The sequence below is a fragment of the Gavialis gangeticus genome, unplaced genomic scaffold (genome assembly GCF_001723915.1).
Source record: "Gavialis gangeticus isolate Ggan-Ray unplaced genomic scaffold, GavGan_comp1, whole genome shotgun sequence".
Taxonomy (NCBI): Eukaryota; Metazoa; Chordata; order Crocodylia; family Gavialidae; genus Gavialis; species Gavialis gangeticus.
The window spans coordinates 96,561,536-96,572,946 of NW_017728992.1; the positions used below are offsets into that span (position 1 = coordinate 96,561,536).

Sequence of the window (11,411 nt, forward strand, 5' to 3'; positions counted from 1 at the left end):
GATGCAACTGATATCTTAGTATTGTGGTTCAATCCAACACACATACAGGGACAGACTGCACTGTTTATTCAGTAAAAACTTTGGAAAGGGCCTAACTTTATATACATACAGTCAAATGTTATTTCACTGTCACCACTCACACTTCAAGGTAAGGAGTTCCCAAAGTGCTTTCAGGACTAGTTCTTAAATTACTTGATCCATGAGAGGATTCAAGATATGTTTTAACTAGCAAGTTTGAAGTCATGTATACTTTAAGACCCCCTGATCCTGCAGTTACTTATGCTTGACCTTACTACCATAAGCCAGTTGAAATCAGTTTGTAAATATTTGCAGGATCGGAGCCTATTGTAGAAACTTCAGAATTTTTTTGCAAGGTTGTTTTTTCTGCCTGTTTGGTAGAAATAGCAAAGTGATAATAGTTGTGAAATGTTCAGCTGTGATAGGATCTGCTGCTAAACACTTTAGGGCATCTATACATGTGCTGGGGGATGCTGGGGCAGGGGGTGTGCTTTAGAGTGGCTCGCCCACAGTGTCATCTGTATTCAGCATCCCACGCTTCAAAATGGTGACAGGAGCTCTTTAACTAAATTTTGTTAGAGCTTTTGTTAAAGCACCCCTGCCAGCATTTTAAAAGACGGGGATGCTAAATACATGTGACGTTGATGCTGCTGGAGCACACTAATTAACACGTTCCAGCAGACTCGATTAATCGAGTCTGCTCTGCATGCTAATTAGCATGCGTTGGAACAGAGGTCTGTCACTTGACTAGGTGACTTTAGTTTGTAAAGTTTTTAGAGTTTTATAGGCCTCTTTTGCCACTGAATGGTATCACTATTAAGCTGATGGAATTTCATTGGCTACCACAGAATTGTGAGCGTTTGACCTTGCAACTTTTCAAAGTAAATTTTGATATACTTCTTGTGCAATAGATCTGGAAGCCTGTTATTAAAAAAAACCCCTCTTCTGATGTTAAAGGGTTAGATTATTATGTCTATTTTGAAACCCACATAAAAAGTAACTGTAGTAGCTCACTCAAGCATCAAAAGCCCAAGCAGAGCCACAGACTCTTCTCCTGGAGCATATTCAGCCTTCACCTTACACTGCCAGACAATACATGCAGAAGCACATCCAACCCTGAAAATTTCACTTATCTGTATGTATAGCATTAACTTTCAACCATTACAGACACTTTGAGTGAAGTATGCCTGTGAGTAAGATGTCTGTCCTACTGTGGTCAAAGTTAAGATTGCACCTTATTTGAAAAAAAAAAAAGACTCATAGCACAGTTAGTGTTGGGCTTCATTGGAAAGAGCGGCAGTGCTGTGTTTCTTTTGTTTTTTTTTAAATAGACATTTACACTCTTCTCTATTTTTAATCAATTAATACAGACAGTGTCCTATTTACGCCTTCTCTTTACCATGCAGAAAACATCTCTCTATCAAAGTGGAAGAGTTATTTCTATTTCTAAATATAGTACAAGTTGGTATTTTGAAACTGATTTATCACTTGGAGTAGAGCATGTTTCTTGGGATGCCAGAGGTTACAAATCAGTTACCCGACACACATTTAACTGTGTGGTCAGTTTCAAACACTGGGAATGCTAAGATGCTACATGCAATTTTGTATGATATTTATATGAAAAAATGTGCAAATGGTCTCATGGGCAAAAAGGTAGTCTTTTAGCTAAGGATCTTTACAAAGTTCAATTTAATTTGATGGAATCTCCTGATACCACCATTTAAGAACACACACACACACCTTTTTATCATATCTCTTTGGAAGCAAATCTCTTTCATATAAAGCATGTATTGCTAAACTTTTGAGTTGGAAGCTGGTCCAGGACTTCTGTGATGGTTAGGAATTTCCTTACCTTTTTCTTTCTTCAGTCCTTGCATAACTATCCTGTCACGTGGGGTTTGAGCATCTTAATGAGGACCTTGGAGCTACCTCCTCTAAAAGACTTAGTTGGTTAGCTGCTTCTTTAGGCATCTACCTCCAAAATTTAGATCTTCAGTCTCCCTACTCTACTGCCACCTAACTCTGCAGGTGTCCCGTTTTTAGGTACCTTCATTTCCACCAATAAAATTGTTTAGGCCTAAATACCTATTGCTGGTTGTGCCCTAAATTAATAGCGCTAAGCAATTGGGTATCTAGTTTATCTGGAAGCCACCTCCTGATTCACAGATGGAATAGGGAAATGCTTTTTTAATCTCTGGCACCCAATACAATAAAAGTTCTGAGAGCATAGGTAGCTCCACACAAAACACAGCGAGGAGGAGGAGCCTCTTTCATCCAATAGCTTAATAGTTAAGGTGCTCACTCGGGATTCTGGAGAGTCTGTAATGACAATCCTAATTTAAATTAATAAATGAGTTTTATATTGTGTAAGAAGCAATTGCTCTCTCTTAACTTCTAACTTGCCCATCAAACTGTTGTTTTTCTTGCATGTGTGTTTGTTTCATTTGGCATTTTCATCCACGTGCGGGTTTTTGCATTAAAGGGTGAAGAATAGCATGGTACTGATACGAGTAGAAGTAACAAAAAATATAAGCTATTCTTTTGTATTAAATAACATTTTTGCAATATACGAATAAGAGTGTGGAATTGTAAACAACTGTGTGTATAAAAAGTAATCATCTTTAAAAGTAAAAATTCTTAAATGCTTAATTTATATTGATGGGGAAAAGATTATGCCCCCTAAATTTTTTAAAAAGTACACTAGTGAATTTACAAATCCAAGAGATTTGCCACTGGATGTCACTCTTGTCTCATAGTTTCTCTGTATATGTGGAAATAAAGCAGAGTTTCAGACTTGAAATGTATACAGCCTTTTCCGCTGGAGGGAGCGGGGGTGGGTGGGTAAGTGTGCATGTGTGTATATGTGCATGTGTGTATGTTCACATATATAATTTAATATTAGCTTTGTATTTGCTAACTTATTCTCTGAATATACCAACACAGATACAGCTACTTGTCTCCCTGGCAAATCAAGCAAATTCCCATATCAGCACTAGCTGCTCCAAATTGTCTTGTGGTCACATGGGTGACCAATAGACAGAAGCATCTACGTTTTGTTAAAGATGAACTCTATCCTCACTGGTCTGTTAAAACCCTTGCTGAGTGGCACTGGGTAAAAGTAAGTTCTGAAACTGTTTAATTGCTTTTCTTTGGGTGGGAAAGGGGAGTGGAACTCAATGTGATATGATGCTCTTCTACACATTTTGGTGTTTATCTGTCATTTACAATTAGGTTTTTTATTTTTCCTATTTAATATGGGTAGTTTCTTAGCAGACATGATATTTTTATATCTTTGTTTTTAGTGGAAAAAAATAATTAGAAAGATCTGAAAGCATAAATAACTAATTAGAAATATTTACCTGGTTTATCCTGAGACTCATGCAAAATGTATTTGAATCCCTTTGTATCAGATTACCAGATCTGGAGAATTTATATTTCCACTAGATTCTTCCCACAAGAAGCCCTATGAAGTTCTTGTATTAGGGAGAGTTCAAGGAAATGTGGATTTGTCATTAAGGTATGAGATGCTGGTATTTGAAAGTACATTTTTTGGGTTGCTAGGTCTGCATATGCCATTCTTGTGGTAATACTCTGATTTATGCAACAGGAAATCAGAAGTAGAAGAGCCTTCAATTCCAGACCACAAATTAATTGTCAGCGTACCCTGCATTCTTCATTCACATAAACCTCCTCTTGCTGGTATGTTCTTGGGATCTCCGCTGTATGATATAATGTTTCTGTAGGCCCATATTTTCAAACTTGGATGTCTAAAGTTACGCATCTAAGCCCATATATACCCACATCTAATAGATTAATTGATTTTAACAAGTATCAGGTAATTGCAGTAGAATTTTTGCAGATTGCTGGCATACTGAAACATCTCTGAAAATCCTGGCACTTTTATGTACTTAAGTGGATGTTAGGAGCCGAACAGAGGTCTTAAAAATTGTTTTATTTCTTTGTTTGTTTATATATGTATTTATTGTAGTTTGTAGTTACAGCAATATTGAGTTGTTCCTTCAATTTGTGTAAGACTGTACTATGTTTTGTGAGGTAAAGAACATTCCTGGTGAGGAATATACAATATAGATGTCTACACTGACAATAATTTACTTTGATGACTTTTCCATGTCGGTTCTTATACTGTCCTCCTCATTTTAATATTGCAAAATGGTGGTTGGTGGTTTCTGAAGCAATGTGACTACATGTATCATGCTTGGTTTAGTCTTTCTTTTTTTTTTTTTTTACCAAGGGAGAGAATTATATATGCAGTGTGATGTTTGGTTTTCACAGGTTTAAAGACATTTAAAAAAATTAATGTACACACTGCTGTGTGTGAGAATGGGCAGATCTAAAAAGTGCTTTTTGCTCTTAGAATGGCAGGTGGTGAGATTGAAGGTGGTCTTTCATTCATGTGGAAGCTCTTTTTAGTCTTGGGCCAGTTCGTTGTCATTAAGGAACCAAAGCAACCCCTGGCTCACCCTTTCTCTCTTATGCTGGGTAGGTAGTATTGGACGCGAGAAAAGGCAGGTGGTAATATTCTACAGTTAAAAACTGACACAATTATAAACTGATCTGGGATTTTTTCCCTTGTAATTTTAGCCCTTTTAAATCTGTGCCCAGGAGTCTGCACAAGTGAGCTTTATACTTATTGTGGAACATCTCTTTGTGCTGGAAGAGCAGGGTGGGCTTAGATGTGATGCTAGCCTGAACTCTCTTTGTACTTCTGTCTGAGAGGGAGATTTGGAAGCGCTCATTTTGGGGTTATTTGTGTGGTTTAATTTTGTGTTATTAGCATACACTGTTCCTTATACCAGTAATAATTAGGCACTGTTTTTAATAACCTAAATAAATAAATAAACAAGCTTTGAATCTAGGAACACCTCCTAGCCATGCCCTAACACCAGTCATAGTGTTTGTGTTTCAGGATAATTAAAGAGAGTGCCTTAAGCTAATCTCCACTGTTGGAAGTGCTGCGATATCTTAAGACATTATATATTGAAACCAAGTCTAGCGGGTCACTCAGAAACAAACAGGAAATTTGTGCAGCATGAAGAGGAAACTTGGAGAGTTCTTGATGTGGCTAGCAATGCAAAACAAGTAGTGTCTTTTTACTTGGTGAAGTATGTAGTAAGCTCTCAAAGAAGACCCCAGCTAGTGGCACTACACTAGAAAGGGAGAGAAAGAAAGAAGTTCAGTCCACTGTCCACTAAATGCAGATAGAAAAATGTTGTCTCGTCAGAATCTGCTGTTGGTAATTAGTTCCAACCCAGTAATAGGCAAAGGTACAAAAGGTCTGGATACATAAGTGGTCTTACAGCCAAAACTGCACAGCGTGGTGACGCAATTATTTGTATATGTTGACTAGGATTTCATTCACGGAACCGTTCCTTCAGCTGTGTGATGCTATTTGTCTGATGCATAATAGAGAAACTACTTTTGCAAAGAATTATGTGTAAATGGTGATCCATGGCTTGGCTTAGAAAATATTGTGCTTGGGAGTAAAAAAGGGATGTTAAACCTAGATACTTGGCACAACCAGTTAAAGTCGATCAAATAAGCCTTGTTGGGCTCTCCCTTTCATCTGTATGCTTCTTGCTTTAGACTTGAACACCTACTGTTGATAGTGTATCTCTTTTGTTGCTGGAAAACACTGTGTAGCATGTGACTTGCATCCATTTTTAATGTACATGTATATCTGCAATATTTAAAGGTTAGTCTCAGAATTGTCACGGAGTCAAAATACTAGTAAATTTGTTGACTCTGTCAGAAGATACTAGTGATGCCCAGACCTTACTGGAAAGGCTTATCACTATTATTTTAAAGTAGTATTTTAGATTTTCCAGCAGTGAGCAGCTGATCTCCACTCCTAGACTATTTTAGACAACAGAAGCTTGAATTTTTGGAATGGGAGAGAAGGAAACTTGATGAGTCATATATGTTCTTTAAGTTTTAAGTAGCAACAGTGCCAGAAATATTAGTATTTACTGATCTTGTTTGGCACTTTATTTCTTGTTACTAGTATAATGTCTGTATGTTGGTACACATGTAGCCATTTATTGACTGATTATAACAATTTATCTCTGAGGGAAAGGGAAGATGCAAATTAAAGTAAGCCATCAAAAAGAGACATTCAGGTTCCTGCAGTGCATATAACTATGAAATCATGACTGTCAGGGTTTCTGATGATGCATGTTCTGTGCTTACTGCTCACATTTTTAATATGTCATTGTAAATGTATTTAAACTGCTTTATGCAAATGCTTTAAAATTAAATTTTATCACTTGTGGTTTTCAAGTAACAGCAGGTTTTCTTCCTAGTTCAATTCATTGTTGCTGTTAAAAATTTAGATGACACACTACTACATGGAAGGCATTGAAAAAATGTTAATTTCAAACAGTCCCCCATAGTATTTTATGTAGTTTCTTCTTGTGATATCCTATTTCTTCCCCCAGTCGTTAAAGTTAGGTTTTTAGCCATACTTACATGTTAGAAATGGTATTACTATACAAAGTGTGCCTGTGCAGTAAGATGCAAAAATCATGGTCATATTCTGGAAGTCCAGAGGATACCCCACTCCCATAGCAGTCCGTTGGACCATATTTTAGAAGCAGTCCTGGATAAAGCTTCCATATGCCACCTTTATATCCTATTGGTAGAATAGTGCATGTGACCATTGTTAACTGGGCATTACCTGGAGCCCAGTCAACCCAGGGTTCTGGAGAAGATGCAGAGGGCATAAAGTCCTCTTTGTCCTACCTCCACATCCCTTTTTCTTGTCCTACATTGAGTACAAATGAGTCAAATCAGAAAATACAGGCCCATCTGCTATAAAAGATTTAATATTTTACTAAAATTGATCAAATTTTAATCCTGTGACTTATTTTAATTATTTATGCTATATTTTTCACATCTTTCATCTTGTATAATAAAAATCAGTGCAGCTTTTTTCACTTGAAGGGTATCATATCTGCATCCCTAGTGCTTTAATATTTGAGTTTCAAACACTTCAGGGAAATCTTTGCAGAACAGTCCATTTACTTTGATTGATTTTATTTTTTTTTAAAAAAGCTTGAAGCTAGTGTAGTTTGTGGTTTTTGCTTTTTTCTTGGTTTGTTTTGTTCTTAAACATGAATTTTGGGTCAAGTATTAGTTGATAAGGACCAGGGCTTTCCAACAGGTCAGAGGCTGTATGCAGCCCCTGAGGTGTTAATTCATGCCCTTGGCTCTTATCCAGGCCCTGCTCCCTAGTGGTGTACAAAACAGGCCGTATTTGATTTGGATTTGACCCAAATCAGGGACAGTGATTCAATTAGTTGATTCAGATCGCTGTTCCAGTTTGATTCGGCTGAATCTGAAAATTCGATACTGATTTGGAGAATCAGCGATTTGGCCATAGGCACAGCTTTAAATGTTTTTTCTACATACCTTGAGGTACCAGGCGGCTCATGAATGCAGCAGTGGTGGGGCAGATGGAGTGTCCCCCATGAGTATGCCCCCCTCACGTGCTCAGCGGTGAACTGGGAAGTGGACCGGAAGTGCTTCTGGTCCACTTTGGGTCTGCTGCTGAGCACTCTGGGGAGCCCCCCGCCCTCCTGTGGGACGCTCCATCTGCCCCACCATCACAGCATTCACGAGCCACCTGGTACCTCGAGGTAAGTAGAAAAAACATTTAAAGCTGTGTATGTCTGAATCGCTGAATCTTTCTGAATCTCTCTGAATTGATTCAGAGGGTTTGGATTTGATTCGGACAGATTAAAGGGTCTTCTGATTTGATTTGGATTTGGAGATTTGGCCACCGAATCAGGCCAAATCCCCACCAAATTGAATCGGGGACCGAAACTTTGCACAGCCCTACTACTCTCCTGTGCTGCTCCTTGCTGCTGCTACTGGAGTCTCCATACTCCTTTCTCTCCAGCTCCTGCTTCTTGCTTCTGGGTCTGTGGGCAGAGCTGGGTGGTATGGCCTGGGGTTGGGGCTTACATGGCAGGAATTCTGGGGGGGGGCCTGCACAGTTTGTGGCCTCTAGCCCTTTAAAAGCTGGATATCCCTGAGTTAGCCTAATATTGATTGTAACAACTATTTCTCTTTATAGCAAATTGATGCAACTGTAAAAGCAGGGTATTTTGTTCTTTTAATGCATTTCTGATAGAGAAATAATATTTTTATCTTTTCTACTAAGTGCCTGATCCTTCAAATCCTTACTCAGATGGAAAATTTCAGCCAGGTCTGCAGGTCAGGCCCCAAGCATGTGTTAACATATCCTTCTGAAGACAAGCAGCCCATAAAATCATAATAGATTATATAATTTATAGCTTAAAATAGAAAATGTTAATGTTCAGGAAAATGGGTGGCATTAGATTTTACATCAACAAAATATAGTCTTATTATTGCCCTCTTTGTATGGTAATTTTCATCACACTGAGGGTTACTGCCAGCTACAATTATGTAAATACCCACATCCAAGCTATGAAAAATCATATTGTGATTTTATCTTGAAATATAATATGATCCATCTGCATTTCTCCAAACAGTCATGTTCTGAAGGAAAATTTCTGGGTGAGGGAGAGATGGTAAAGGAGATGCATGGAAGCCCTTATTAATTCTTTCCAAATTATAGTTTCATAGTTTCTAGGGTCGGAAGGGACCTGAGCAGATCATCTAGTCCGACCCCCTGCCATGGCAGGAAGAGCACTGGGGTCAAATGACCCCAATAAGGTGGTCATCCAACCTCCTCTTAAAAACCCCCAGGGTGGGAGCCTGCACCACCTCACATGGAAGCTGGTTCCAGGCCCTAAATTAATAGAAAAGTTGGAATGATTTCTCTGTCTCTGATAGTCACCTGCTTTCTGACCATGGTTGAACAGTCCCTGCTAGAAGTGACTTATCCCTGGTGTTGCATTAAATCAGGTCTGTTCAGTTTTCAAGTGGCTTGGGGCCTGCATCTCCCCAAGTCATCCGCTGCCCAGGTCATACATCCCTTGGGCTGAATGTCACCATGGCCCTACTGTACCATATTACCAGGGAACTGGGTTTTCCACTTGTAATGGAAAAATGCAGTAAAACCTGGATTTTCTCATTTGAAGGAGAAAAATGCAGGAAACAGTGCATTTCCCCCTTTAGGCTGTTAGAGTTCCTGCCTGCAAGGGGCTGCGGGGAGCGGGAGGAGGGTGATCAAGCAGGGGGTACCATGTGCACGTGCACACATACAGATGCACGAGGCTGCCATTTGATCTGGAGAGCTGCAGCTCCGCAGGTAAGTCTGGTGTGGGGTGGGGAAGAGGAAATTGAGACCTCTGTAGTGAGGGGGAGGGAGTTAGGCAGGGCTGGGGCTGCTGCCCAGCCTGGGCTGCATATGGGGCCTGGGGCTGGAATTCGCGGTCACAGGGCCTGGGTGGGGAGCGAGACGGGGCTGTGGGCTGTTTTTCTCGGGGGGTGGGGTGGGGAAGGTGCTATTTGTTTGTTAATCAGGTTATGAGAAATGGCTTTTGGCTTTATTTATTTATTTTATGTGAGGAGGACCCCTAAGATCCTGTGATAAGCTCTGAATGGATGGTTTCCCATTGAAGTCGGCATGGTTTCATACAAATGCCAGGTTCTGGCACTGTCGAGCTCATTGAAAGCTTGGGCTCACTCCCCTTCTGCATAGGAAGGGACATACCTTACTACTTGGGCTTTCTTAGGTGATCAGTGGAATAGATTTTTTGGGAGCACTTTGACAAAATGTTAGTAAATCGGAGCACAAGAATCTTTAGTTGTGGAGCTTGGGGAAAAATTATAGGTTCTTCCAATTTTTTGGTTCTGGAGGCTTTGATTTGGCAAAATGGTACCAGCACCATTTGGCAGAAGTAGTATTTAATTAGGTGAACTCTTGTGACACCAAAAAACCATCCTGGAGTGCAGCAAGTTTGCTGTCAGATTGTATGTTTTATTGTTTTAAACTTGCCAGGCTGTCTTCTGCAAACATCAAGCTTACACTTTCTATCTTGTCTAGTATAAGAAATAGATTTTCTGACGCAAAATTGCTGTATTTACTTGAATATAAGATGACCCCCCAATAATTAGATTCCATTTATGGGAAATTTATAAATTTGTTATACATTTCCAGGTATATAATTTAATTATTGGAGGTTTGTTTTGAATTTTTCCCCTCCCACTGCTGCAGCAAGAAAAATAAATTGGGGGGGGACGGGGAGGTCAGGTGGCTCCTTTCCTCCCCCTCCCCCCTTTACTTTCAGACCCTGCTGTCCTTGAGCACATGGAAGTGAGGGACAAACTTCTGCATATAGACAAAATTCTGTGGGTACCCATAGACTTAGTTGTTCCAGAATTGATGCAGTTTACCTTTCTTGGAAACTGCTGAAAATTTTGGCACGGGTACTCCATAAACACACTTTGATGCAGCACTTTTGTACTTACTTACATATAGTACAAACTTGGCATGACGTTATTGCTGGGTTTCCCTCCCCAGAGAAAGGGTCCCAAGTGTCACGGTGGAACCCAAACGAACAGGCTGGGTCTAGCGGCGGTGGAGTTCTGAGTAACACGGAAGCTGGATGTCCCTTAATTGAATAGGTTTATTAACTTACACTTGGTAGAGCGCAGGTACGGAGTCTTCAGTTACAGTTAACAACACACAACAGGGGGGACCTGTTGTCCCACGGAGTTCGCCGACAGGCCTTTGCTTTCTACTCCCGGTGCCGGAGCCCGGGAATAGGTGCGGCTGCCTGTCAGGTAAGTCCCAGGGACGGTCAACAGTTTATGAAGGAAGACAAATAACGGAACAAAACTGTAACGCGTCGGTGTCGCCAGTCCACAGAACAGTTGGGTAGCTGAGGTGATTGCTGAAGTCAGGAGCCAGGTAAGTCACGCCGAGGTTGCAGTCAAAGTCTGTAGGGGTGATCTGGAATCGTAGTCGAAGATGGTTGGAAGCCGAGGATCAATACAGTTAGCAATAGAGAACGCCAGGCGGGGAGAGAGGCCAATAGGCCCAAGGGCCTAACTGGAGGACAGTCCCTGAAGGAGTAAGGAGTCAGCCTCTGTCTCCAGTTACGCGGGTCGGTCTCCCTCTCCCTCTCCCTCTCCCTTTCCGTCTCCCTCTCCCTCTCCCTCTCTTTCTCTCTCTCTGTGGGAGGGGGCTCGCTAGCCTTTTATCAGAATTTGGTAGCCAATCAGAATGTATACTCCACAGAACTTTCTAGTCTGATTATATAACATAATTGGGCATGCGCACTGTTATCCTCTCTCACACTGGGCATGCGTCTGACAGGGAAACTAGGTCACCCTTGAGTGACAGGCCCATAGGTCATGCAAAGGCCACGTGCAGGGCCTGTTACTATGACGCTTACAAGATAGCCTCTGCACTGGCAGCACTCACAGAGCAAATTTCCAAG

At 40.6% G+C, this 11,411-nt stretch overlaps 1 protein-coding gene and 1 long non-coding RNA gene across 7 annotated transcripts in view; both read left to right on the top strand.

The window, feature by feature from the left end:
* METTL4 (methyltransferase like 4) overlaps positions 1–11,411 on the top strand; it is a 28,001-nt gene that overhangs the window by 8,062 nt on the left and 8,528 nt on the right. For 3 of the 6 annotated variants that reach the window (XM_019525899.1, XM_019525896.1, XM_019525903.1), the window contains exons 6-8: positions 2,962–3,136; positions 3,429–3,535; positions 3,626–3,717. In XM_019525899.1, coding sequence (XP_019381444.1) covers positions 2,962–3,136; positions 3,429–3,535; positions 3,626–3,717 — 374 coding nt within the window. Of the gene's footprint in view, positions 1–2,961; positions 3,137–3,428; positions 3,536–3,625; positions 3,718–4,931; positions 5,119–8,200; positions 8,636–11,411 lie in introns of those variants that run through there. The other 3 variants (XR_002099194.1, XR_002099189.1, XR_002099196.1) reach the window with 3 other exon arrangements.
* On the top strand, positions 8,815–9,898 carry LOC109303729. Its single transcript, XR_002099198.1, has 2 exons — positions 8,815–8,855; positions 9,498–9,898. It is a non-coding gene; the product is annotated as an uncharacterized LOC109303729 (long non-coding RNA).